Source organism: Botrytis deweyae, assembly GCF_014898535.1.
Source record: "Botrytis deweyae strain B1 chromosome Unknown BDEW_031, whole genome shotgun sequence".
Classification (NCBI taxonomy): Eukaryota; Fungi; Ascomycota; class Leotiomycetes; order Helotiales; family Sclerotiniaceae; genus Botrytis; species Botrytis deweyae.
In genome coordinates, this window is record NW_024066238.1 from 70342 (window position 1) to 97953 (window position 27612).

At 43.8% G+C, this 27612-nt stretch overlaps 8 protein-coding genes across 8 annotated transcripts; 4 read left to right on the forward strand and 4 right to left on the reverse strand.

The window, feature by feature from the left end:
• The first annotated feature begins 160 nt into the window (after nucleotides 1–160).
• On the forward strand, nucleotides 161–3088 carry EAE98_009804 (uncharacterized protein). Its single transcript, XM_038957425.1, has 2 exons — nucleotides 161–1164; nucleotides 1236–3088. Exons 1-2 carry the CDS (start codon nucleotides 805–807, stop codon nucleotides 1968–1970), a joined length of 1095 nt encoding a protein of 364 aa, XP_038806133.1. The 5' UTR covers nucleotides 161–804; the 3' UTR covers nucleotides 1971–3088.
• Nucleotides 2879–5940, reverse strand: EAE98_009805 (uncharacterized protein; the record flags this gene model as incomplete). The annotated part of the gene is made up of 3 exons (XM_038957426.1): nucleotides 2879–4668; nucleotides 4748–5679; nucleotides 5768–5940. 3 exons carry the CDS (start codon nucleotides 5938–5940, stop codon nucleotides 2879–2881), a joined length of 2895 nt encoding a protein of 964 aa, XP_038806134.1.
• A 542-nt stretch (nucleotides 5941–6482) lies between these two features.
• Nucleotides 6483–7730, reverse strand: EAE98_009806 (uncharacterized protein; the record flags this gene model as incomplete). Its single annotated transcript, XM_038957427.1, has 2 exons — nucleotides 6483–6919; nucleotides 6971–7730. 2 exons carry the CDS (start codon nucleotides 7728–7730, stop codon nucleotides 6483–6485), a joined length of 1197 nt encoding a protein of 398 aa, XP_038806135.1.
• A 2000-nt stretch (nucleotides 7731–9730) lies between these two features.
• EAE98_009807 (uncharacterized protein) lies at nucleotides 9731–10985 on the reverse strand (the record flags this gene model as incomplete). Its single annotated transcript, XM_038957428.1, has 2 exons — nucleotides 9731–10800; nucleotides 10871–10985. 2 exons carry the CDS (start codon nucleotides 10983–10985, stop codon nucleotides 10058–10060), a joined length of 858 nt encoding a protein of 285 aa, XP_038806136.1. The 3' UTR covers nucleotides 9731–10057.
• A 2085-nt stretch (nucleotides 10986–13070) lies between these two features.
• Nucleotides 13071–13781, forward strand: EAE98_009808 (uncharacterized protein; the record flags this gene model as incomplete). Its single annotated transcript, XM_038957429.1, has 4 exons — nucleotides 13071–13080; nucleotides 13313–13354; nucleotides 13420–13591; nucleotides 13649–13781. The coding sequence occupies 4 exons, from the start codon at nucleotides 13071–13073 to the stop codon at nucleotides 13779–13781; spliced, it is 357 nt and encodes a 118-aa protein (XP_038806137.1).
• Nucleotides 13782–14918: 1137 nt separating this feature from the next.
• On the forward strand, nucleotides 14919–16124 carry EAE98_009809 (uncharacterized protein; the record flags this gene model as incomplete). Its single annotated transcript, XM_038957430.1, has 5 exons — nucleotides 14919–14968; nucleotides 15469–15497; nucleotides 15555–15784; nucleotides 15853–15978; nucleotides 16041–16124. 5 exons carry the CDS (start codon nucleotides 14919–14921, stop codon nucleotides 16122–16124), a joined length of 519 nt encoding a protein of 172 aa, XP_038806138.1.
• Nucleotides 16125–21140: 5016 nt separating this feature from the next.
• EAE98_009810 (uncharacterized protein) lies at nucleotides 21141–21755 on the forward strand (the record flags this gene model as incomplete). Its single annotated transcript, XM_038957431.1, has 1 exon — nucleotides 21141–21755. One exon carries the CDS (start codon nucleotides 21141–21143, stop codon nucleotides 21753–21755), a length of 615 nt encoding a protein of 204 aa, XP_038806139.1.
• A 717-nt stretch (nucleotides 21756–22472) lies between these two features.
• Nucleotides 22473–27540, reverse strand: EAE98_009811 (uncharacterized protein). The gene is made up of 4 exons (XM_038957432.1): nucleotides 26887–27540; nucleotides 24714–26793; nucleotides 23546–24312; nucleotides 22473–23487 (listed from the first exon to the last, which is right to left on the reverse strand). Exons 1-4 carry the CDS (start codon nucleotides 26945–26947, stop codon nucleotides 22838–22840), a joined length of 3558 nt encoding a protein of 1185 aa, XP_038806140.1. The 5' UTR covers nucleotides 26948–27540; the 3' UTR covers nucleotides 22473–22837.
• Between the last annotated feature and the right edge of the window lie 72 nt (nucleotides 27541–27612).

Genomic DNA, 27612 nt, shown 5'->3' on the forward strand with positions numbered 1-27612 from the left:
ATTCGTAGATTGGACGACGATTCATCCTCTACCATGTCTGCCGTTCATTGTGCATCTGTTGCTTTGTATTTATCTGCCCATATATACGAAGAAGAAGAGAAAGAGAAAGAAGTATAGTATGGCTACAAGATATTCCAGATATTCCTCAAACTTTGGAATGCCATACCTCAAGTGTTCATTCAGCCCAGCTCGCCCAGTTAGATAAGCCCCATAAATCATAAATCGTGCCAGATTTGTCACCATCCGAGGTCTACCCACTCAGTGGCACCAGTGACCTACCGGTGACCCCTAAAATTTCCAAATCAAAACATAACACCGATGAGCACGTCCAACAGATCCAGTATATCAAGATCTATTTCTTGCTAAGAGATGCTCCGTTATTCAAGTTTTACTGAATCTGATAACCTTATTCGTTGACGCCCAGGTGAATCACCCACAATTACGTCGTCTTCTCCAATCAAACTTGATTAGTATGAAGCTCGACGAGAGAAGGGAAGGAAGCTATCCACGGCTGGCTGTCCTTGAAACCAGTCTGAGACCTGACACAGATATTCTGATACTCTGACACGTAGGAGGATTGAACGAACTAATAGGAAATTATATGTGACAGTTTATCGTACAGATTCCAAAAAAGAGATTATGTATACGGATTTATGAACCCGACGACAAGTATATCATTCACTTTACTCATCATAGTTCACATCCGAGCCAGCTCAAAGGTCTAAGCCTCGATAAAATTAAACGATCGTGAATCAGTGACGAAGACAAATCCGAAGAACCGGCGCAAACGAATCGATTGAAATTATGGTCATCTTGTCTAATTCACCCACTGCGAATCGAATTACCATTAATTCTACCACAGAGAAAGGCTTGAGCGAAAAGACATTCGAAGATTCAGCCCATACAATAATCATGGATCATCCAAATGCTACACCTCCAAAGACCTCAATAGATACTTCATTCGATGGCGTCGATCCTTCCGTGGAGTTTGTTGGGGACGTCAATACTAATAATGATATACCCTCCCAAGAGGTGCTGAAGAAAGTTGAGAGTATGATCGTCCTAGATAGGGATGGCAAAACGAGACCTTTCAAAAGTTTATACTCAGGCCCGAATGTAGCAAGAAGAGTCTTGGTTATATTCATCCGTCATTTCTTTTGCGGGGTAAACTGTCGCCCTACTATCACCCTAGCTGTAAAGTTCAACTCAAACCTAACGTTTACGCTTTCTACTAGAACTGCCAAGAATACCTTCGAACCCTCGCAGCATCCATCACCGAAGATTCCCTCCTTCAACTCCATACTCCCACCTTTATCGCCGTCGTTGGTTGCGGCAGTCCATCTCTCATCCCCATGTACCAAGAAGCTACAAATTGTCCATTTCCAATATATGCGGATCCTACAAAGAAGCTATACGATGAGTTGGGAATGATGCGCACATTGAATCTCGGCACCAGACCAGAATATCAGCGCAGAGGTACTCTCATGGGGATCGGACAGAGCGTACTACAAAGTCTCAAACAAATCAAAGGCGGCAAACTGTTTCAAGGAGGTGATTACCAACAAGTCGGCGGGGAATTCCTTTTCGAGCCAGTGCGAATGGCTACTCCGATCACTTCACCTGCTGATGGGCCCGTTGGCATGCATGCGAGCGGTGGAATTTTGGGAAATGGTGATAAGATAGGAGAAAACGAAGGCTATGAAGAGAAGAGAATCACCTGGTGTCACAGGATGAAAAACACCAGAGATCATGCGGAAATTCCAGAGATCAGAGAAGTCCTTGGGTTCGATGAAATGGTCGAGGGCGGAAAGAACCAGAAGAGGTGGTCCAAAGCATTGAGCGAGAGAAAAGGTACCGGAGTAAGCATTGGGGCTAGAAGTAGTAGAGGAACGAGTCTGAAGCTGGAAGGAATGAGTGAGGACGGTGGTAGTGTGCGGAGCAAGGAAGCAATCAGCGAGAAGCCAACCTAGGTGGCAGATGATGTCGAATAACAACGAGAGTGATTGGCACGCATGGGTCAAGTGAGTGGCCATGGAGTTTGGTCGGTATATTCTTGGGGATTATCTTAGCGGGGCGGTTGATACATGGGGGAGTTCTTTTGCAATCTTTGCTGTTTGAAAGCTTGTCGTTATCGTTTCTATACCCAATTCTGAAATGTTTCTCTGAAATGTTTCCTTGAAATACTGGTTCTTGATATTGCGGTCTACTCTGCTCCTATTGGTCAAATTGTGCAATCCAAAAGTTTTGTTGCATGTCTGATTCCAATCCCTTATTGCCTTTTGTCTCATATGGCAGTAAGCAAAGTGAGTGAGTGGTATTGTTGTATATCCAACTCTTCCATACAAAATCAGTACGACCGAAAGATATTTTGCACATCTGAAATGGAGTCCTTTGATGCCTTTCCCTTTCAAAAGGCAGTAAAAGCAGAGACTTTGCTGTATGTATACCTAGGTACCTAGTTCTTCCATACCAACAGGAGCACAGCTAACTAACTATCATCCAACGTCCCATTTTGATTCACCCCATATCTCATCGGACAATGTCAGATCGGAATCATTCAAGTGGATACGACTGCACTCTATACTCATCGTAGATTTTCCGAATAGTAACCCTGGTTTTTATTTCTTCTAATTCTAATTTCTATGGATTTTAACTCGTCGTCATCTATACTCTCCTTCTATCTCTACTTTCCATTCCTACTTAACCAGAACAGTGGAAGGATATCCTATACCACCCCCCGCACCCTCACCCTCATCATCCATTCGAGCCACCATTTCCCCCGAACTAAAATGCCTCAAAGCATTTATACAATTTGATTCTTTCTCCATCCATTCACAAACACCTAATAGTATTCTCTCAATCTGTTCTCCTTTCCTAGTCATTTCCTCCTCTCCAACTTCCTCCCTCTACTCCTCTCCCTTTCTCCAACTCTCTCCCTATCCCTACAAATCTCCACCATTCTCTTCATTTCCACCGCCCTCAACGGTTTCGGTTCCGATAATCCACATTCCGCTTCTTTAACCACCATTATATCTCTTTTCTCACTCTCATCTCTTCCTTCTCCCCCTCTTCCCATCTTCTCACCAGCTTCCCTTCCCCTCACCCTAACACTAACACTAATCCCCTTTCCCCCTCTCAAACCATCAATTCTTTTCTCCTTTTCCCCCCATCCCACCAACCTATCCAGATCCTCATCTCTCCATCCTCCCTTCTCCCCAAGTTCTCGTTCCACCTCATCCCAATCAATACTACGACTCCCATCTCTACCCATATGCATTCTCGCATCTCTCAATCCTCTTTTGAGAGGTAAATGCGCTAATGCATCTCCATCCCTATCCCTACCACCCGCCGGGAAAAAATCGTTCCATTGACCAACCACACGGCCTCTACTTCCTATTCTTGGTCCTCTGCTCCCCAACCTCTCTCTTGACTTTGTTGGTGGAGGTGATGAAGATACTTCAACAATTTGGATGCCAACATCCTCATGTTTATCTTTTACTGGCTCCTCCTTTTCTTTTCCCTTGTCCTTCCCCTTTCCCTTCCATTCATCATTCGCCACAATAGCCATTGGAAAAACCGGATTGATTCTCCCCTTCCTCACTTCCCCATCTTCATCTCCATCTCTCCGTGGACTAATCTCGAATTTCTCTTTCCTCCCCTCAATCAACGTTTTTGTTCTCATTCTCATTTTACCACTATCAATCGCAAGTCTCTGTTTCTCACTCTCCCCATCCTCTTGTTCCTTCCCAGGACTAAGAGCGATACTCTCATCATTGTTCCCCGTCCTCGAAATATCCTCAAACAACCTCATTTTCTCCGCTATCAATCCATTTCTTACTTGTTTCGGCTTTTTAATACCAGAGCGCGGCCAAGTCTGAAGCGCATTCTTCTCAGGTTCTAGAACTACAGGTGATTCATTCATAGGCGCCGGTGTCTGCTGACGTCTCTGTATTGCTATCTTCTCAGTAGATTCCAAGGGTAAAACGGATACTCTCTGCTTGATCGTTTCTGAAAGCACATTTTTCCTCGGCGAGGAAGTAAGCTCAGAAGATTTGGGACTTATTTGATTTTGTCTTTGGGTGGGGAGAGGGGCAGGATCTTGAGGAGTATCAGGATTGGGGATACTTTTCCTGAGAATAGGTGATGAAAAAACAGGAGGTGGTGGTGCCGGCGGAGGAACAGGGATAATTGCAGGATTCTCTCCTTCTTTGACTGGAGACACAATTCTTGGTCCCGCATCTCTTGATGCAGAACCGGGTAACACAGTTCCGGCAAACGATGCACCGCCATCAAACCTCATTCTCATATCCGCGACTTTTGATTTCGATCGAAAAGATGACGTATCTTTTATCCGTTGGGGTTGTCTCACATCATCTTTCTCGACATGTTTCGGCATGGAAGACACTGCATGGTTTTCCTGGAGAACAGATTTAGTGTCCTTACCTTCGGTTTTCCGGGCTTCGTTTTTGGCTTGATAGATGGCTTCGATTTTCTCGCTAATTTGGCTTCGTCGCGTATCAAAATCTTTTTGTATACCTGTTTTGGGATCTTTGCGGCCGGGGATCGTTCGTCCTCTTGGGCGGGTGATTTTGGGAAGGGAGGGGCCGCGGGTTGGAGTGGCGTTGGTTTCGTAGCGGGCTAGGGAACTTCCGCGTGAATTAATCTCTACTGGCAATAGAAGTCAGTTAGGAACCACAAGGATCCTGGATACATATCTCGAGAAATCCATTTAAATCAATCAACCTACCTTTAGTTTCTGACTTCAGTCTCTTGAATCCCTGTGGTCTCGTCGGAGAGGTATGAGGCGAGACCGTATTTGAAGATCTTGTCTTTTCCGAACTCCCCTGAGAAGCCAAGAAAGGATTCTGAACTGCCTCTCCGAAAACATTGCGTTGTTTTCTATGAGATACTGGCGTATATTGCGCTTTTTGAGCTGAAGAGATCGTAGTACTTTTCTCTTTGGCCACTTCAGATGTTCTAGAGAAGTTTGTCGAGCCTCTCATTGCTGATTTAACGGTTGGTGTTTCAATAGCGGTGGTGTAGGAAGTTGAGGGAGATCCATTATTACGATTGACACGATGAGCTGGAGCAAATAAAGATGGAACGTTTTTTGAAGGACTTGATTTTGCGGGGCTCGAGGGAAGTTTCTCGTCTGGACTTCCGTCAAAGAAGCGTATTCGGTCTTTAATCATGTTTCCGATTTTCTTATTTGGAGACTTTTTCGGGAGTGTATAGGCTGGAGTTTCGTTTTTTTTACCACTCATGTTCTTTGGGGTAGATCTTGAGGAAACCATCCTATTTTCACTCTTCGACGGTGTCTTTACAGTTTTTCCCGGCTGCTGTGGAGTTCTCAGTTGTCTCGATTGGAATTGCCTTTTCTGAGATCGGAGAAGTGTTGATTTAGTACTACTAGGCGTACCTCCCCATGTATTATTCCTCATATATTCCTCAATGAAAACATCGCCATCTCTAGACAAATCCCTTCTATTCGGACTTAAAATGGTGGATAATCTTTTCTGTGAAGAATCTCGTGTCCTGCTTCTTTTTCGAGGAGAGTTTCGTGCTGAGTGCAATGGTGCGGGTTGGAGTGTGAAGTCTTGGATGGGAAGACTTAAAGCGTCCATAGCTTCGAATTTGCCGACTAGACATCGAAGAGCTGATGTGACGACAGGTTTTGAGCTGATAAGTTTATGTCGTTAGTACTTTTTGTGTATAAAAGATCATAGACCCGTTGACTTATTAAATCAGCGTGTCGAAGAGGCCTTACCGATAAATTGGTTTGTTATCCCTACTACTCCGCCCACGATCAGGAGTCATTTGGCCGTCTAGAGAAGAAGCTTTGGATCTTGATCTCCCGATGGTAGATATCTTAGCATTCGAACGAACACTATTATGGCCATAAATGCTACGACCACGTCCCCATGATCCATGGTAAGCCATATTTGCCACATCCACTGACCGAGTAAATACTTGAAGTCAAAATCAAATAGCAAGGAATACTATGTATGATATGATCACTGGCGTAAAGCAGTAAAATAGGTATGTTGTACGAGAAGGCAGCTGAACGAATGACGATATAAAGTTGCAATATTATCTTGTGTGTCTGATTCAAGAGGCAATACCATGTGGTGATGAGAAATGCTCCTTCCATCTCTGATATAAAGTCACTATAGACTACAATCGCGGTTGGCACTTGCCAAAACTAACAAGGTGAAAAGTGCGACATCATCTCAAAGGAAACCTTAACGTGTGATAATGATAAAATTCTCAAGAGGCCTATTAGTTAATACAATATATTCATTTGCGTAAATACATTCGAGGAAATTAGAAAATTATGTCTGATTAGCTTCGCACCTGTGCAAATCCTCTCAATTAATGCTCATTACCACCGTATTTCCAGACGTCACCTCCATGAAATTGTCCAATCAATTTTCCTCATCAAATTAGGGGTATATATCATACGTAACTGTACTTGAACCCACTCATGCCTTCTGAACTCCATACGATTTATTAATGCGTACACCCATGGCTTCAAGGTCCATTTCCGTGCTATCTCTTGGAGCATGATTTGCCATGTTATCCTCGACAATACAGTCAATTGTGGTGACTTGGTCCATGGCATTGCTACCTTTTCTCATCATGGTAGCATTGCTTCCTTTTCTGGATGTAAAATCAAGTCGAGAGGATTGTGCGGTGGTGTCGCTGGCATATGTCTTTCGTGAGAAGTTTCCGCTCTGTGAACCTTGCATTGTGCGTGAACCAGTGAGGTTGGACACGTCGATAGTAGATGTTTCCTCGTCTGTCGCCATACCGGCCCAAAGTGAAGAAATGGGAAGTAAAAGTGCAACTGATGTAAGGGCAATAGTGCCTGCTTCTGGAAATGAAACTGGTGTCACATATTCAAGGATGGCAAAGATAGCTGTCTAGTATTAGCTTATATTTCGATCGAATAATATCATTGAATCCTTACAAGGTATAACCATGGTGCAACCACCCATAGCAGCAAGAATTCGCACGGCGCTCCATTGTCTCCATCCGTTTCTTCGGCGATTGTAGAGAGTCCATACTAATTTTCCAGTGAATATGAGAGAGAAGAACCATATCGAGATTGTCTCCGTTACAAGGGTTCCTTTGGCTAGCCATTGCATTGGCACGGACGAAGCAGATGTTGCCAAGATTGCCACTGAATTGACGACCGTTGCGGCGAACCTAAAGCCAATTGCTAATAGGGCAATGATAGCAGAGAGTGTGGTGAGGATAATTCGATGTAAATTACCCAAGTTCTTACAAACAGTGTGAGCTTGAAGATATAAAGACATGTTGACTGTGATCGTCATGCAGAGAGGAATGACACTGCCAGCGACACTAGAAGCATACGACGATCGTGGCACTCTGCTGAAATCGAACGTGAAAGCGGCGTAGAAGTCATTGAAGCCTTGAAGAAAATAGATGGCATAGAGCATGGCGCGAAGGAACCCGAAAATGAGTGAGAGGGTATTGAGGACAAAGAGGAGTGATTTGCGTTTGGCAGCCTTGGTGAGGACGACAACGACGAAGAACATCAATAAACAAGCTCCAGCTTGAGCACCATAATTGATACAACTAGCCACGTTGTAGTAGTAGAAAAAGTCGATGTCGACTGGGGTGATAGACACAGTCGTAACGCCATCGGCCATGAGAATGGTAATACTCTGGGTGAATGGATCGAAGTTCGAACTGTTGGAAGCCATCCTTACTTTAGACTTTTCCAGGGCGTGGTGAATCGTCGGTATGATAAGGTATCAAAGTAGCAGGTGTGTTGAAGGAGTAAAGTAGAAAGCAATTTTTTTGCCTAGCAAAGATAGCTATGATAGAACTGTTGTGTGGAACGTTCGGAGATGCTGAAGGTTCGAGATGACACACTGATTATAGGAGGGGAGGGAAGTTTATATCCAAAATGCCTCTAGAAATTCTTGAACTACTTAAAAGATGACAAGTCGTGCTCGTAACGACACTGTCTCTAAATAATAGCAACTGCATTACTTTGCTATAGTATTGTGGATATAAAATAAATCTGACGAGGATCAAGGTCTCGATAACATCACAGTCGATATCACAGTTGAGAACAATGGAGACTCTCCTTAGTATTGTTCTATTTTACCGAAATAGACCACACTAGCACGAAATTTGAAGCACCAAATGATAAGATGAATCAAGGATAAGTTGTTCATAGTCAACTTTGACCTAGACTACTTGTTTAAGATCAATTAGGAAATGGAAATAAGATTCAAAAGCATCAAAACTTCAACGCAATTCAGAAATATGAGTACATGATGTTTGTGGCGGGTGTTCTTAGTATTGTCCGTGATACCTTCGTATTGTAGTTGTAGGCGAGCCACATGGAGCCACACGAAATCTTGAGCAAAAGAAGTGAATTTTGGGGGTATGAAATAAAAGGGGAAGTGGAACGGATCATCGCTAGGCAAGTAACAGGATAGCATCATTTCAAACTTCGTGTCACAAATGAATCAAGATGATAATGATGCTGTGCTCGACATAACATCTAATCCGAGGTGAAGTTATTGCAATTGACTGTGAAGAAAGTTGCAAAGTTGTGAGACAAAAACATGCCAAGATTCTAAATTTGGCACGAGGTTCACGTGCTGGAATCGAGGGGTTGTGGCAACATTCTTTCGCGGGCCGTTTCAATGCATCCAAGCCTCACGGTTAGTCTGATGTTGTGTATCGATCAATTTACATGTATAGATAACACTTCTGCATGCTACCGTGATTGACATACCACAACTTCTGGAAAGATCAATCTGATATGTTGAGCTCAAGCTGTCCATCATCTAACCCGGAATACTGCCGAAGAATCCATGTGTAAGATATCGGTAACTTGCAGGGCCGGTGGGACGAGTATGTCAGAGGCACGCATCTGATTCGGAACACTTTCCTTTCTACACCTTAATTTGAAAATGAAAAAGTGACGCCGATCGGATGAGACCCGAGTTTCCTCTTTTGTCTTCGTAGAATATGGATGCATACCTATGAAAATCAAATTTACGGTAATCAGCGTACGTCGGTTCCAAAAGAGACACACTGCAATACTGCAAGTTCCCCTCTGATGGCTCATTTCCAAAAGTTTGTCCGATAATCAGAGATAACGATACCTACCTATTTAAGTATTCATAACATCATATATTCCCTTCAATATCGCCCTTCCAAGACATGAAAAGATCCAAGCGAGCCTACCAACTGCACTGAAGCTTGCTATGAGATTTTTGATGAAGGGGTTGGGATGTTTTTAGTATATATGTGAAGGTAAGGGACAAGCTCCTTTATACTATTGCTGCTTTGGGAGGTAATTTTGTGGGATGTATTTTATGTTGAGGGATGTATAAAGGAAGTTTCAGATCAAATGATGTACACAGGTCTACGGTTTTAGTAGCCCAGATGCTCTTTTAGTATTGAGTCCTATAACCGTGGGATGGATTCCTTGGCATGCTATTGATTCCGTATCTAGGCTCTGTGGAATAATCATTTGGGTATTACTTTGATGATTGGAGATTTGTGTCCTGAGTATTGAGAAGCGAGACATTAGAAATCTTCATGCATATGTAAATGATCTGAATCTTCTTGAGAGTCGTGTAGAAACTCCAAAATACTGCGAACATAAGCAAAGAAGAGCTGTGTCGCTTATAAGTTTAATCAAATCACGATCACAATAAGAAGCAAGAAAAGAGAACGTTTTTTTTGATCAGCATAATTAGGATTTAAATAATGAGCGTGCTCAGCATCTATGAAAGGACTTTATGTGTATAAGGAAAGTATAAGTCAATTCATCATCACAATATCTATAGGACCACCCCCTCTTCTAGCTCTGGAGAAGAAATCGCAGATCTCATTTCCCATCGCTAGCAAGAGTCCACCACAATACAAAAGAAATTTCTAACACAAAGGGAATTCCGAGCCATTCATCAACCAATAATAACCATTAATCTTATATCTTGTTCAATTTCCATACCACTTCGGGTGCATTACCCACTATCGACCATCGCTGGCATACTGAAGATGCTTATTCGGACTCGGTAGCAAGAGCACGGGCAAAGCGGCGCTTGCTGAGGTTGTACTCGATCGCACGCTTCTTGGCACCAGCGGATTGGGTGAAAGCAACGGATCCACCGAAAGGACCAGCGAGAGCGCTGTTCTGGACCTTGGCAACACAGACGTTGGAGGCGCCACCGACAGAGCCGGAGCAAGTCATACCAGCTGGCATCTGAACAGCCATTTGGAAATCGGTGGTTTGAGCGGCGGAAAGACCACCGATACCGATACCTGGAACGTTCTGGGTAACTGCAGCCTTCTTGAAAGCAGCTGGGTCAGTTCCACCGGAAGTGGGGTCGACCATTGCAGTCAATGGTCCGGCACCATCTTGGTTAACTTGGTGGAAGGTCATCTTGACAGTTCCATCATCAGCACAGGTTGGCATGCCAGATGTGGCACCGGCACCCATAGCGGCCTTGACACCGGTCTCTGAAGTGCCGGATGGAGTCTTGGCACCACCATCAGCGGCGCGGACAACGAGGGAGCGTCTGAGCATGCTGGCAGCGTGAATTTCACGAGCTGCAACAGCGGCGGTGCTGTTTGCATTGCCTCCCATGAACATGGAGATCATCTTGGCAGCGCTGACTGGACCAGTGGCAGTGCGACCAAGAGCAGAAGCCTTGGAAGTACCCATCTCATTAGCTCTGATTATGGAAGTATCAGCCTCAGCACCGCAACCTGGAGATGGGCAATCACGAGGAGTTCCATCGGCGACTAGATAAATGTGTTAATAGGATGAAGCTGAGAAAGAAGAAGCTATGAGCAAGAGATGAGAAAAACTTACCAGAGAGAGCTGGCATGTTAACACCGTTGGCACCCTGAACTTCAGTGACGACACCGTGGGCGAGGACATTGGTGGCAGCGAAGGCCAAAAGAAGGATTGATGAAGTATATTGCATTTTGAAGGTAGTTGGTTGGTTGGTTATAAAGTTGAAGAACTTGGAAATTATTAAAGGATAGTTTGTGTAATTAAATTTAAAGCGACCGGCGCAAGATGGAAAGATTGTAAGATAAAGTGAAGTGAAGAAAAGATGCTGAAGATGCTGATGATGAAAAAAAGATATTCCACTGGGAGAATGGACGTTCTTTATACAAAATTCCACTACTGCCAGAAGTCAAAAAGCTTGGTTGAATGAAAAGACCGGATGCCGAGCAAGGAACTGCATTGGTGTGCTTGGCCATATTCTCTCCATAAACGTTTCAAAAACATACGTCTAACCAAGAGGTTTGGTGATACTAGTCCGAGACGTCCAAGATCTGACCACGATTCGCTATTGCGGTCATGACTTGGTAAGGACCTGTATTCTTTGAGCTTCGATCTGCAATTTTTCCACACAGAACAATTCAGACTAAGGACGGAACTTTTTTTCAAGAAACCTAACATTTTCAAGAATAACCAATGACAAAACACGATGTTTCTTGGTCGATCATGCAATGCTGGGGTGTGAGATTACCTGGGGATGATCTCGAATCTCATGGAGATGAGCCTCTCGGATCTTTCATCTTTGCTTCTCCAACCCTAAGGCTGATGCTTTGAGTGTTTGGACTTTGCTCTTTCCTAGAACTAGACGACTAGTATCGGGATTCGGAAGTTGCTATTGGCTTCTTACCTGTTTCGAGTGGGCATGGTCATAGAAGTTAAGCTTGTTTCGACATCACAATCAGCTTCTGGGATATGAACAATGTCCAGCTTCCATAAACACCGAGAATCAAAACCAGCCTCTAAATCGCAGCAATAGCCTCAAAGGTCTTAGCTGCCGCAGATGCTCAAAATCTCCTGGAGGCCGTGCGGTTGTCTGGGAACATGCACCTTTAAAATTGTGAATCTCCAATGACCGTGTGTTTCTTCACAGGGAACAATTATAGTGGGGAAACCCGTTCACAGGCCTAGCCTTGACTGGAATTGTTGGCGACAAAACCCAACGTTTTGGAAACACTCCTCTGTAGCAAAGTTGGAATCAGCCACAATAGTTTGAACCTCAGCTACTTCACCATTGCAGCTTCTTACACGAACAATAATTCTGTGACGATATCGTCAATGTAGTCGCCAGCACCTATGTACGAAATGACGTTTTGTACATGGCACAGAGGACTTCCTCGTCCCAAGTTCCATCTGTTCAGTTTCAATGACTACTACGCCTCAGACGACTTTAAACATCTCCGTTCATGCTTCACCAAACAACTCAAGAATTCGTTCTGGGTTATTTGATTCCGGCCGATGTGATGATGTAAATCATTTTCGATGGCATTGACTGTAAACAATGCAAACAATGTAAACAATGAAATATTGCTGAGTTACAAAGACATTGTCATACCGTGTTTCTCTGGCAGTGTGGTGTTTCATTTCGAAGTTCCAGCCTCTACGAAACCTGAAAAGGAAATTGGGACGGAGCTGGAGTCTGTGGTAACATTAGCTCAGCACGTGACTCGTAATTATTCGCTATGACATGACATTACCTACCTACCGGCACTTCACACCATCGATTACACTTCATAAAGAGCGCAATAAAAAGCAAGCGTTTGCTACAATATAACGAGATTCATAATCTTCAAAGTATTCTTTCTTGATTTGCCCATGTTTTCCACACAATTTCAATTTTTTTCATTCGTCTTCAATGACAGAACCAAATCCCACTGGCATTTGGAAATGGCTTGTCTTTGGCAATAATTTTCACACGAACTTTCTTTGTATGAATCGGCATTCATGCGGGACCTCTTCGAAGCTTCCCTCGATATAGAATTTCGCCTTCCACGTTGCATGCCCGCATACGGCAGCAATCACGATATCCTTTTGTATCTTACGTACGTACGTAGGTATATCGGCCACGTCAAGATTCTTGGAGCAAGCACCAAACTTACCCATTCACGTCGAGAGGCTTGATAATTATCCCGAAAGAGTGCGTTTGCGAAGCAACTCGTATCTGCCTTGAAGAGATTATCGATGATTAATAAGATATTACTCCCTCAAGAGGATGTCTTCATCAATGTGCAAATGTAGGTGAATGACCATAAGCGTTTAGCCCACTATAGTACCAGTGCTTTATGTTTTTTCTAATCGATTTAAGTTCCTTTGATTGAAATGCAACTACAGCGTTTTAGATCCTGTCTTCAATTTGAGTAGATATAAAGAGTGAATAGGAATACATAATAAAAGTTAAAAGTGTTCGAGTTCACCATAATTCCAATTACTTGTGTGCTTACCGTTCCGTGTATCAAGAGACTCTAGACGAAGCAGTCGATAGCACACAACAAGGCCACGGAGTTCGAGGTATGTTTCATTTTTTAGATACTTGACTTTCAAACATCGCAAGTAAACTGTTAGACTTTCAACAGAGACCGAGTCTGTCTGCGATAGCAACAAGAAAGAAAAAGCGAACGAAAACAGAAACGACCTCGGAATCCCTATAATCGAGAATCTACAGTGCATCGCATTACAAAGTAAGGACATTGTGCTGGGGTCTTCGAATCTAAACCACAATGTTCAAAATGAATGGGGTGCCCAAGGGTATTTGTGTAGATTCTCTAGAAATAGAACAAGCGGTTCTGATCAAGTATACAATAGGCCGCTCATTCCCGAGGAAGATAAGCCATATGTTTCTTCTTTCCAAACTACTTTTGTTAACGATGTCTCTGTCGATACTACCACTTCCGACTTCGACCTAAGCCAGTCAGACTATCTTCCTGAGTACGAATGATGGAGGGATATCAAAGTCAGCTTTTTCGTTGATACATTTCCACTTCCTTATCCACTTCCAGGTCCAATTCCTTTGCACAGGCAGAATGCCTCAGCCTCTGTGCCTACCCAAGACCAGCCTGACACTCTTTTCAGCACTCTGGAACATCATTGAATCAGGTAAATCTACCTAACAAGGATTCAGGTTTGCATTCTTCGATTGGAACATTTAATGAGGATGGTGAGGCGGAGGAGAGATGTCAGGAAGAGGAAACGGTAGAAGCGAAGTGGAAGATTTTCGAGGATATACCTGCACACAACGAAGTTGAAACAAGCGCGGATGCACCAGGAGACTTCACAGATGCAACAAGACCTATTAGTCAAGCTCGTTGCTCGTCAAAAAAAGAATCTTGGGAGGAGATCAGGCGGTATTTGCCATGCTTTACGTGGCAATCATTGATGGAGAACTACAAGAAGCGGGGTGGTGCACCTCAAAGCGGGGGCCAAAGACTGGCGTAAAGTGGTGGTCTCCCAGAGGGGAAATTTCAAGTTCTTTGGGTCATAAGCACATTAATATTCGCGAAATTCAGCTGGGCAGGGAAGCCTCTCGTTTAGCTGGCTGCCAACTGTATTCTTTACTTCGTTGCATTTCCTGGACATTAAGCCATCGGTTACACGATCTGAAATACCGTACATATCTTATGGGTTATATGCCTGCAAGACTGATGGTCGAGAGATCTTTCCGGTTAATATTCCCGATTGCATTTTCCAGAGATTGAAGAAAAGGGTGGGATCTAGGTAACCTAAGACAAGACATGAATTTTGATACTTTTGTATGCTTTCATATTATTTTCTTTCTAAAACATTACGTTATGTTCTTCGGGGAATGAACAGGTGCAAAGCTGAGATGGTATCACAGGTTACCTAAGAAATGATATATATCGTGGTGCATACTTGTATACTTCACAAATTGTTTACACATCTATCCACTGACGTATTGGGTGGTATTCTGTTGTGCACTAAGATGCTAAGTTGTGTTCTCTGAAGATTAAATCCAGGAGAAAGCTGAGATAGCGGCACAGGAAACCTCAAATATGCATAATGTGTAGAATACTTACTAGATATGTAAGGTCACCTATAAGCTGCTAGATCGGTGAATATGATAGGGCTAGCTGTTGTCAAACAGAAGCAGTGGCTTCTACAAGCCGGGTTAATAGGTGGTTTCTCAGTAACTTCTCAAGATCTGAAAGGCTAGGTTCTAACATCCATCTCTCGGATCTGTCTCACGACCCCGCACTTACAAAATCCAGATCTCTGTGAGCAGGAAATCCCGTCTGAATCCCGCTGAAGTATTGTTACGCATCACTCTAGATGTTGTAAAGGCTTGAGTCGAGGTGCATCGAAATTACTCCACAGTCCATCAAAAAGAATATGTGTCGAAGTTGCACTGACAGCTGAACACATGGGCAAGGGATTGGATAGAAAATGATATCTCTTATAAATTGTTTGCTAAATCTGTATTAGGGTAATTGATGTATGTAGAGGACTAACTCGAATATACGAATAAAGGTCGGTTTTCCTGAAGACAAACAGTTGATTCTGCACAACATCTTCCTCCATTTTATACTACCACCTGGCTCTTCACAACACATTTCTCTATTCTATACTACTACCTGGCTCTACACTCGATAACAACTCGAAATAACTAGACTTTTTCTATTCACTTTACTTGCGTTCGGTGAGTTCTCTGGTTATGACCAAGAAGTTCAAAATCTCTGATGAGTTTTTGACATAGGCATCACCGCATTCGCAACGCATCTTCCAACCCGCCAAAATAACGTCTGCGCGACCTGGTGTGCAGCTAATTCCGCAAGTCCCGGATCTTGTACATCGCAAGCCGCTCAAGGAACAGGGCCTTGCTATACCTGTGGTCCCCTTGCGGCCAATCCTGCGCAAGCATTGTGCAGTGGCACCTGCGTTGACACCAGTACCAGCAGTGCCAACTGTGGATCATATGGCAATTCGGTACGTGTCGTTTTGGCCTTGAGTCTTCCCAGTGCTCTCTAACCTCACTAATACTGTGGTGCTTAAAGTGTGGGAGTTCAGCATGTGTAGGCGGTGTCTGCGCCCCAGCCTGCCCTTCTGGACAAACACTCTGTAGTGGTGTTTGCATCGACACTCGGAATGACGAAAATAACTGTGGAAGCTGTGGCTTTGTGGTATGTGTTGCCTTGCTTTTGTGTACTCAAATGCTCTTCGGATCTTGCTAACGTTTTTGAAGTGTCCCGACCCATGCCAATTCGGAGCAGAAATAATATTTTGTCAACAAGGAACCTGTGGTTTTGGGTGTCGTCCCCCTTCGTGATCAGTGCAGCAAAGCAGGCTGGCTACCAAGAAGGATTCAACGAGAGCGAGTTTAACTGTCAGGATATAACACTTAGCCACTCCTTGCAAATCTTTCTGTCTCTATTCTTGGTTCTATCTTCATGATACAACACTTAGCCACTCCTTGCAAATCTTTCTGTCTCTGTTCTTGCTTCTATCTTCATGATACAACACTTAGCCACTCCTGGCAAATCTCACTGTTTCTGTTATTGATTTTACTATTTCTGTGTTACGACCAGAGCAAAACATATGACTATGGGGACCTGAAGTTCAGTGATTAGCTAATCATTGCAGGAACCCATGATGCCATATGTTTTGAATCCTACCGGTCTCATTTGGAATATGGCAGTGGGACATGATGGGAACGATGAAACAACAAGGAACGAAGGTCTGTAAAAGCAGAATGTATTTATTCCCTTAGTATATGGAGCTTTGTGCTCAACTCAAATAGCAATTCTATCACTTAGTTACTACTGTCTAAAATCACTACTTCAATTTCTGTGACGAACACGTAGATGTATGTCTGGGATCCGACGAAGGGAAGCTTGAGAGTCAAGTGAAAGATAGATTGCTGGAGGTGATAGGAAGATAGAAAGATAGTTTATATCTTGATCATTCATTGCTCTCTCTGTAAACTACTTTCAAAGCATGAATTCAGTATATTAGCCCCTCATCTTTAAGAATATTAGGAACTCGGAAAATAGAAATGTCTCTTTTTACATGACATAGTTACCAAAATTGAGCAAAAGATGATATAATAGCGCAATTACTAGCAGTATATCTCTATCGATCAACTACTTCCTATCATCACACCTGTATTATCCACTCCCACCCCTTCTCGCCACCCTTCATCTCAAGACAAAAGTCCTGTCTAAACAAATTTTAGTTTATCCAGGCCCCCGACAACTATATCAGGCGGAATGAAGACCTTTATTCTGTCCTTTATTTATGCATTATAGTATACCTAGCGAGAGAGCTAGCCTTATAGCGATCCTTATGTAGGAATTACTTTTTCCTTCGAATAATTGGATCCTTAGACCGAATTCAATATTGATATTTAGGACTATGTCGTAAGTACTAAGTCACCTATACTCTTCTCACACAAACAGCCACCAATTGTGCTGTTCAAATGGCCACAATCCAATATCATCGGAAGCCCAGAATCTTTCCCAATTGCCGTCATTTCATTTTTAAAAGGCAGTCACATCTCCGCCTCGAGTAGCAGTTTGTCAAACATCATGCTTCATGGACTACCCATGAATGGAGATATGTGCGATAGGTAGCCCGTACGAGACAGATCAATGCCTTACCATCCCAAGGGTTGCCTTACCATCCCAAGGGTAAATATTGATTGCCCGCTTTCGCAAAGAAATATTGCAACACATTCCCGCTGGGTGTAGTTGAAATTCACAACAAGATAACAGGTGGGTTTCTGACGGTAAGCTGTGAACGGGACTCCCGGGGCATAACGATAGAGGATTATGAGTATACTGATCCTTCTCGATCGCTACCTATTATCTATATGATAGATAGTAGTAGCGGCTCCCATAAGATTCGGTAATCAGCGAGACAAGTCAAAGGATTATTGTTCAAGGGATGTAATCACGTGACCGAATTCCTTCCGAATTCCGAAAAAGGAATTATTTCGCGGGATGAATCGCTGAGGGGCAAATTACGATGAGATTGATGGCGAATTCACGTTCTCCGAGATCGTGAGCATCGTATCCCAATGCTTATAATGCCCCTCTAAGGAATCTGGTAGTACGAAATACGTACGTGTATGATGTACGAAGACGATGTGTATGAATCAGTTGATAGATTCTCCGAGATTGCATGTCTCTTCAGCCGATGACGGTCCGATGCCACCGTGCCCACCAGTTCAATGGTCCGTTTTGTACATGACACATGGATGGAATCCAACAAGCGACATATGCAATATGTAGAGAGCCGCATGACATGACCGGCTGAACTTGTTTGATAAAGTTACAGTTCTGTCGATCTTTGCATAATCTGGAATTGATGGTATCATGATGAGTAAACGTGGAGGTTTCTTAGAACATTCGAAGCAATTTCAGGTTAAGAGGCAGTTACATTGATGGCGACATACTGATCTAATCAGTCCCTCCATACTGACGTTCATTCAATGTTAGATGCCTCGAAAGTAACCCCAGAAAGGGCCAGAAAGGCCTCAGCAAGTGATCAACCAATGATACCGACCTTGGCATACCTGAGCCGGTTTGAAGGTCGTATTTTCTCTGAATCTATGGTTGCATTATCGTAGCCGCGTTTCCCTGTTAAACTTCATCTGTTAACACCAACCCCTTCATCTATCCATTCGCGTATTTCGTACCAACCATCAATGCCGTCCTCAACTCATCTACCCAGAAATACAGACCATATTGTTACTTTGAAAGCCGCCTCATCGGACGATTATGATGACTATGGCTGGTTGAAACTTTTCAGAGAACATTAAATCCCGCCTTTCCACTTTATTTGCAAGGAATCTCCCTACTGCATTACTTATAAATGGTAAATCAACTTGGTATATCGGCTCCAAACTCGTAAAATACAGAAGCATTCATTAAGAAATGTATCCGCTGTGCGTATTCAGCTGAAAGATACCCACCAGGTAATTAATTGGATCCAATCAGCGACCCTTAACTGCAATTACCCGAGGCGCTATCCGAAAGGCGTCGCAAAAATGAAGGATAGTGTCGACTACCGAAGCTGATGTGAGCTGAACTCAAGATCAATCTCATTCCATTTTCTCCATCTTCACCACAAACTGAATATTACGAGTAAGAGAATTATTAGTAAGGATACTGGGTATAGGTAGGAAGTAGAATATATTCAATTTGGACAAAATAATGCTCACAGGACCTTCTTTCCTTTTACATCGCCCAAGAAATCCTATGAGCGAGCGTCAAAAGGGTACAAGATGTAAGATTGTATTGGTTTCTAGATATATAGATTCTTTGGACCTTGATCAATCTCATTTCTCTCTCTATCGATAATTGACGGGGTAACTGCAATGCCAGTACCACAAGCAAGTATGCATTGCATGGCGCTCTACAAGGTCGATAATGGATAAGGAGTCAGGACTTAAGAACATAGATAATACTAGGTAGGGCTTGGCATGGGTCTCTCGAAAGGCCTACTTCCCAACTACGGATATTCTCCAAGACAATATGACAATTCCCAACTATTACCACTATACCTCATTGCATTACTTGCTATATTATATGCAGGCAGACATTCACCGGTCAATAAATCCACAATCCCATAAACATCACCAACTTTCCGATTGTTGGTTCTAACGCCGAGCTTACGTTTTGTACGTACACTGACCCTATGGTGCAACATAACCTTACCAGCCCAGCAAATATACAATCCAGCGACCGTCGTCTCATCCATCCATCTCATCCCACCATTGACATGAGATTGGTGCGAAATACGGCGGCACAATCAGCCGCGTTTGTTGACGTTTAATTCCTCATCTGATTCGCACTTCTGTTGGGATGATGAGCAAATCAATGGTATGCTATGCGCTGCGATAATACACCGGTACTTCAGGTAGGCATAGAATGGTATCTATGTACAGTGAGGTACCAAGCCATGTGCTTTTCAGTGCTCTAAGCCTATTTATTCCCACTAAGTACAATTCACACGAAATCTGAGACCAGTAAATCTCCGAAAATAGCCAGATTTTGCCAGTTTGGTGTATTGTGACGGTCAATCGTGAGATGAGGAGAGCTGTATAAAGTCCTGCCTTTACCATAACGAGACAGTCTGGCGATAGAAATGTTGGAACACTAAGCGGGAGATCGCTCCACGGGATTCGTGAAGGGATTCGAAGGATATCTAGCCTTGTAGCCTGTAGGTACAGTAGCACCTCCGTGCAGCCTTACGAGTGGAACCCCTTCCCACCATTCTTTGGCTTACTGGGGAGGCCTCTCCGTGTGACTTTTCTGACGGTGATTGATGGAGAGGTCCTGGTCAGAAGGTTGGAAAGGTGGAGATACGGATGAGGTACAATTTGATGGATAGATACCTAGATAGACGTCTTTCTCAACACGGGATTTGGAGATGTGTGCCCAGCATGTATGGTAATCATTGGGATTCTGCGGTCAATGAAATATGTCGAATCCATGTCTAACCCTATACCAAAGCAGAACAGAAAGAAGAAAACAAGCAAAAGAAAAACATGGGAATCGCAACGTGGTAACGAACTAATCTCCAAAGCATCTAGTAACAGCAGCCAAAATCTGCGTTCTCCCCAAATTTCTTACCCAGTTGGGCTGAAGCAAGACCTTGCTAGGATTATAGTGGGGTGTTTTGCATAACCCGGAAACAGGGTTGGAGGTCCACCTGGTGGTCTCGACATATCCTTTAAGCCTGACAAGGATTCTCTAAAGCATCCATGAGCCATTCCACCAGAAAGCTCCATTCACAATTCACACGCCCCCCGTCTAATCTAGCCATCTATCGCATTGCCTCCTCATCATTCATCATTACATTACTACACTAAAACTAAAACTAAAAAGGGCAAAAAGGAAATATCCCACGAGTACTTTGGACTTACTTGCATGTCCCTGACAGTCTCTTCCACATGGATGCCAATGGATTTACCTTACATACATACACTTTGCAATGCTCCTGCATGCGCGTAAGATCACTCTGCTGACAGTAACTTCGGTTTGTTTTTCTTTTATTGTCCTCGATTCTACTAAGTAACCTTGGCGAAGAATCTAACCAATCCATTATTCCATATTGGGGTACCCGGTTCCAATCTCTACTTAAGCCTCCTTCTTCCCGACTGTGTTTGTCCAGATGCATACCTCATCTACTTCGTCACATATATAATAGTTATCTAATACTCCCATCTTCACCTCCTTTCATTCATCACGCTCTCAGCCTCCAATCTTTTGTCAACACCCCGACAATAGAGACAACTTTACGAGAGAGATCACGAGACTCAGCTCACCATTCGTCCATCATGCCCGTCGTATCTGAGCCCATCACGGGACTAACTCACGCATACACGTATGGTTTCTTCTCCAAAATACCCTCTCCTTACCTATTCCTAAGCGGAGTCGTTTTTCTTTGCATCACAATCTTCATACGGAGGAAACGTAGCTCCACAACAAAATTACAATATCATTTCCCACCAAGTCGTCCCTCTACCCCTCTTCTCGAAAAGTCCGATGTGAACATCTATTCATACATGGATGAAACCCCCAAATTGGATACCGACAACCTCGCTCTCTCAAGAACCTCCTCGTCCTCTTTCGATTTCACCACCTCCCCCTCCTCAATCTCCAGCTCCCCCAAAACATTCTCTCGTCTCCCGCCACCACCTCCCTTCACGCCACCCTCGCCCCTCGAACCTCTCCCCTACTCTCCCATCCACGGAGGCGGAAGCGGCTCCGCTCCCCCCACCGAAATCCCCTCCCGTCGTCGTTCCTACACCAAGCCTCCCAACCCCCTCACCAACACCCCTGTCGTCAACGGCGAGATAATTTCCGGCGATGGCTGGCGTCGTCACACGCGCGTTTTCGGGGGCGGAGTATGTGAGGCGTGTGCCGAGAGCGAGAGGAGAATGAGCGCGTGACTATATGAGCGGGGCTTGAAGAATAGTAATCTGAAGATTTCGAAAGGGAATGGAGAGACAATTGAGGGATCCTGGGAATCTGTTGCTATTGGTGGGTTTGAGAATGGGAGGACGATGATTTTGGAAGAGGAAGAGGAGAATAGTGGTGAGCGAGAGATGACGTGGATGAAAGAATGAGAAGATAGAGATTGGGTCGCAGTTGTGGGATCAGATTCTTCATTCATGTGAAAAGAGCGGAGACTTCAAGATCCATACGCAGATGCGGGGATTATGCAGTTGCATGACAGGTGAAGGGAGTGATTTCACGTGATTTGTTAAATCAATGGGATGAGATCTTCATGGCAAAGCCATCAAAAAGAGAGTAGGAAAAAGAAAAGGTAAGGAAAAGGCAGAAAATCGTGGCAATCAAGATTAAAAGATTCGAAATGGATGGCTGTGTGCGTTTATCGTCTATCATCTCCTAGGTATTCACAGGCGTTAATTGATAGGTCACCTGCGAAGGAGGTTTGCTTTGGATTTACTTGGTTCTGCTATGGAAGGATGGATGGAAGTTATTTACTATGTCATTAAAAATACGTTGCTGGCTAATCCATCGTCGCCGCTTAGATAGTTTTGTACTGCGGATGGATAAGGATGTATGAAGTTAATGAATGGAGTTTTTCCCTCGCCACCTGGTATTCAATATGTATAAAAAGATATGTGAAGGTCGAGACTGTTGGTAGGTCTAGAAGTACTACAAATGTGCTTTCTTATATTAGTAACTCTAAAGTAAGATGTATTCATCAAGGTCATACGTCAATCTTGAAATATTGATATGCGCCGATCTACTTATGCTTCTTATTATCTAATCTACTTGTACAATCCTTGATTCAAGACTTTGTACCACAAATGTCCTCCCCTATTCAACGCCACAAGATTTGTTCAAAGACTCTCCTCCTTAGTAATACACATTCCCGTCATATTATCCAATAAATAAAACGCTATGTAAGAAGTATACTATAATAAGTAGCATAAAAGACCACGCTATGCTGATGAAATACATGCAAGTAATTTCAAAGTCCAAAATACAAAGTACCTAAAATTTACTCGATAGCACTCTCAGATACCATCCCATTTGAGCCCATATTTGCTACACTTGAATTTCTTTGCATGGCTTCTTGGCTTTCTTTGAATTTCTGCCAACCTTCAGGATCATTCTCAATGAGTCCCTGTCGAAGAATGCTAGCTTCGTTGTTCAGCTCGGCTATCACCGCATCTGGGCCTAGGGTCTCTATTTTATTTCTGATGTCTTCGCCTTGTAGGTCCTCAACCATAGACCTTAAAAATTGTAGATGTGCTGGTTGAATTTCGTGTCCTGTAGTTCCATGTAATTTGTCCTCGCTTTCTGGTTTGATAAGATTACGACGAATTTTCTGCCCAAAACGATGCATCCTGCCTTCTTCCTGCGAAAGTGCTTTGGAGGCCAATGAGACATCGGAATTGTGACGAGATAGAGTGGGGCGAATTCTGCCCTCGTCGTGCCCTCCCTCTTCATCTGATGGTTGATTTTCAGCCAAGATTGGTTCGGGTTCAACGTCTGATCCTTCGTAATCAGTTTGGAGTGAATATGCATTATCCGTCATGGTTGTTCGCTCCGTGTCGGGTAACGATGGTGACAAGCGGGTCTCAGGAAATTCGTCTTCAAATCTTTTGATCATGTTTTGTAATGTATGATCAAGGAACAGTAATCGGTCTGATTTGCGGTCAGTTGAGTCAAGGTATATTTGCAAAAACGAATGGATAATTCTTACTGTAATTGTGATGATCACTGGCCTTCGACTCCTTGACTAGAGCAGGTTGTAACCTAGCCCGAATCTTCCTGGCACTTCCCAATAGATTCTTCGACATATCTTTGGCTTTGCCACCTTTCACAGGGTTGTTCGGGGTGGCCGAGCTGCTGCTTGGTCTAGATAATTCGGAGATAGCTTGATCCATTGATGGCCTCCTAGAATCATTGCCTTTGTTTCGTAAACAGATACCTAAAGCTTTAACCACACCTGTCCCGCCAATCACATAATCTTCATCAGGTGCTGGCTCATCATCATCATGATTCTCTTGGACTCCTTCCATGTGCCCCACAATGTGTAACAATACTTCGGGAACTGCAACGTCTTTTCCGTTGGCAGCTGCATGGGGATCAGAGATTGCAGCAACAGCTTCACTGATTTCTGCAACTGGGCCGCGTTCCATATTCCACAGACAGTAAGCAACGACTTGCTTGGCCAAGGCCCTAACAATTTCGGACGAATCGTTTGACGGAACTTCAATATCAATACATACAATTGACTGAGAGACTCGGACCGCGGCCATCAACGAGGCATATAATGCGCAAGCCTCTTCCTGACTTGCTTCGTCTTTCGCATTTGCAAGAGCAGCTAGTTGCGTGTTTTCCATAATAGTCACATGCGCAAGACTGGGGCTCTCTGGTAAGATTTCCGCAAGGGCGATGGCTTGTTCAGGGGTCATGGATACATTAGTCAAATGTATCCGCTTGAGTTGAGGCAAACGTGGTAAGTATCTGTGGTATGTCAGCCAATGATGTCCTGTACGACCGTACTTGGAAACATAATAAGAATAAATTTAGCAAAGCTGAGAAAATATTCAACTGAAGCCTTGCAGTGTAAGTTGCTGACAATAGTGAAGCAAACTACTGGTCGCGGTACGAGACCGTAAAAATGCCGCATCTATATCCGGCACTGTCTTCATTAAACCGAATTGCCATTCAGAGCTTGATGGAATCTAGCAGTTCGCCTTGCTAAAGCGCTCAATCATTTCTCGTTACATGGGGTCGACGGGAAACTGTAGGGCTAGATACAACAGGGATTGATATTATGGATCACCATTTTCAACCATGCAGAGATTACTAATCTCTGCATATCGCAACGTTATGCGAAGATAGAAGGAAAATAATGAACATACCTGCGCAGAAGAGAAAGTGCACTGGGATTCGACTCGAACAGATCATGGTTTTGCGATAAATCGATGAACTTGAAGTTCTTCAGCTTTGCCAGGGCTGGGAAAAGAGGCCACAGCGAATCCGGATTAAGATTACAGTCTGCCAAGCTCAAGGCGTAAATTTTGTTGTCTTCGTCAAGGGCATTCGCTACGATCTCCATAGAATCTTTGAGATCATTACCAACGAGATCAAGAGCTTCGCACTTGCCGAATTTTATCCATCTAGCAACATGTTCCATCCCTACTGACGTAATCCCATTACCCGCAAGACCAAGTCTTCGTAAGCCCGATTTTATAATTCCATCAACTAACCCATCTAATTGCTCGCTGTTGATGCCACAATGGCCCAGGTTCAAGAGTTCGAATTCTGGACCAGCGAGTCGATCTCCAATAGCCTTGGATAATAAGCAAGAGACTTCGTTGCTCGTTTGACTCGTGTTACTATCCGTTTTCTTTAGATGCCCAGAGCCGGTCGTTGGTGTAGGTGTAGTAGTATCCTGGGGGAAAGGAATCCTTGACAAATCCAGAACTTTCAGTGACCGGCACATATTAATAAACAGAGCGATATGCCGCCAACCATCTTTACCAATCTTGTTATTGTTTTTAAATACTAGCGATTCGATTATACCACCCTGAGGATATTGGCCCTCTTTACGAGTGTGAGATTTTCTACCGTATGTTGGTAACTTGGCGGCCAAAAGACCAGCCAAAATGACACGAACACCTTCGTCAGTAAGTCCACAATTTTCCATTATCAGTTCTTTCACGGGAACCACAGCTAAGTAGTCTCCCAAGGTGACAAGGTCTGGTAATTGTAGCCAATAACCCGAGAGATCCAATTTGGCAACAAGACCAGGTATTGCAGCCGTCGCTACTGAGGCTGTGAGCTGCTCAACAATTCTCTTTAATATTGGCGTTTCTCTTAATTGACAGCATCTTCTATAGATTCGAACAGGGTCCGTGGTAGGCGAAGCGTGGGTTTTTGGAGTGGCGGTATTGGAGGTGGGTGAGAGTGAACTATCACTCTCATCAATCTTCAACTCAACTGGGATTGTACCATTTGCCTCAGCAAGCCTTCGTTTCTTCTCTTTTCTCGCTTTACGCTCTTCTTCGCTACGCTTCTTCTTCTCTTTCTTTTTGGTATTGTCTTTTTCAATCGGTGGAGAGGATCCTGCAGCCTCTGGTGTATTTTCTGAGGCCTTTGGCTGAGCACTTTCGGCGAGTTTTTCATCAGGTTTGCTAACATTTGTTTTCGAAGTATCGTCTTGTTCCATCTCGGACATAGAGTTGTTTGGATTCTTCAACGCAGCGCCTTCTCCCTTTTCTTTGGATCGCTTCATCTTTTCTTTATTTTTATTATCGATTTCATCGGACTCTTCCTCGTCCATATAACGGGGACCGCTGGCTATCTCAACATCTACACAGAAAGCTACCCTTCTTAGTTTTGACTGTTCGAGCCCAGATACGGGGCATCTTTCCCGGTGATGATCGACGTTCAGAACCTTTCTTTCGCACAATCCATGGTGGCCTCTGGCTGATCCAGACAATTGCCCACCCGAAGATGACAGCCTCCGCAAGGCACTCTGTAAGAAGCTGGGTCCACTCCGCGGAGGCGCTGGAACGTAAGGTGCATCGCCATCATCCTTCACACCATGTACTAGCACCGCGTTTTTGGGCGCACTTGGTCCTGCAGGCCTCTGTACCGGAGGTTCTACAGGAGAAGCTGCCGGTGAAGTACTGGGGGATACGCTCGTATGGCTGGAAGAAGGTGAACCCGAGAACTTTGAGGATATGCTCGATAACCACGAGTTTCTGCGGGACATGTTAGGTGATGTAGATGCTTTAGGTGGTGTGCCATTTGTCGTCACGATCCTTTCCGAGGAGGTATTTCTAGCCACGCCAGGTCGATTTGGAATCGGCTGTGGAGTCGTTACAACTTCGGGCTCGTTTTCATTCTTTGGAGGGGTAGAGCCATTCTGTGGGGGCGGACTTGATTTTCCTTGTGAGCCAGACGCATTCGGAACCATACGAGGTCGTTTTGGGTCTGTGATAAGTAACTCATGTTAGTCGCACACATCTAGCTGGCAAATGTTCCAATACATCTCAATTTCCCATTTGAAGTAATGCTTGAACCAACCTTTGTTGCTTGAGCTGTGTGTCATCCAACTCACATCCACGCCAGTCATTTGCTCCATCATGCAAATAAATCGTCAAGGTATGTTCTCCGGTTTGCGAATTGTCAGAAAATTTATCCTAATTGATGTCGAAGAGATGTTCCTTCAAAAGTCTTCGCAATTATCGCAATCAAGATTTGTTATCGCTTGTTGATGTCTCGTAATATGTCTCGTTGCTGATGTGAGCAGTTTCTATTGGTACAAATCCATGATCGTGTGTGTGCCACAAATAATTGTGACGGAACGGTGAATGAATTAATGTGTTGAATAGTATGGGTATATCAGAATCAAATGCCACAAACCACCAAGTAGACTATAACTATAAATTGCGTTGGCGATTTGCGATAGTGATCAGACACCCACTCACACAATGAAGCAATGGAGTGGAGCGGTGGAGAATATCGTCATGTGTTGCTTGGGGGTCCTCGTCGGGGTTGGTGCAAGTGGATTTTAAGTTCGGTACCCAGCCTCGGAGATTCGATATGATTCGATCAATCTGTGGTACGATCAATCACAATCCACAATCTCCCGAGCACTGAACAATGAGCAATGATGCGAAAGAGAATATAAAACAAGTTATGGGAAAAGAAAAATCATTCTTGCGATGAGGTTTCAAAATAAAATGGTGTGCTATGGAGGGGGGAGGTCATAATGATGAGAGGGGGATGAATATCCTCATTTTGATATCT

Bases quoted from the DNA above. Each gene is read 5' to 3' on its own strand.
- EAE98_009804 (XM_038957425.1), top strand. From the start codon at position 805: ATGGTCATCTTGTCTAATTCACCCACTGCGAATCGAATTACCATTAAT. The intron at 1,165-1,235 runs GTAAACTGTCGC...GCTTTCTACTAG, and splicing joins TCCGTCATTTCTTTTGCGGG to AACTGCCAAGAATACCTTCG.
- EAE98_009811 (XM_038957432.1), bottom strand. From the start codon at position 26,947: ATGATGGAGCAAATGACTGGCGTGGATGTGAGTTGGATGACACACAGC. The intron at 26,794-26,886 runs GTTGGTTCAAGC...TACTTATCACAG, and splicing joins ACACAGCTCAAGCAACAAAG to ACCCAAAACGACCTCGTATG. The intron at 23,488-23,545 runs GTAAGAATTATC...ACCGCAAATCAG, and splicing joins CAGTGATCATCACAATTACA to ACCGATTACTGTTCCTTGAT.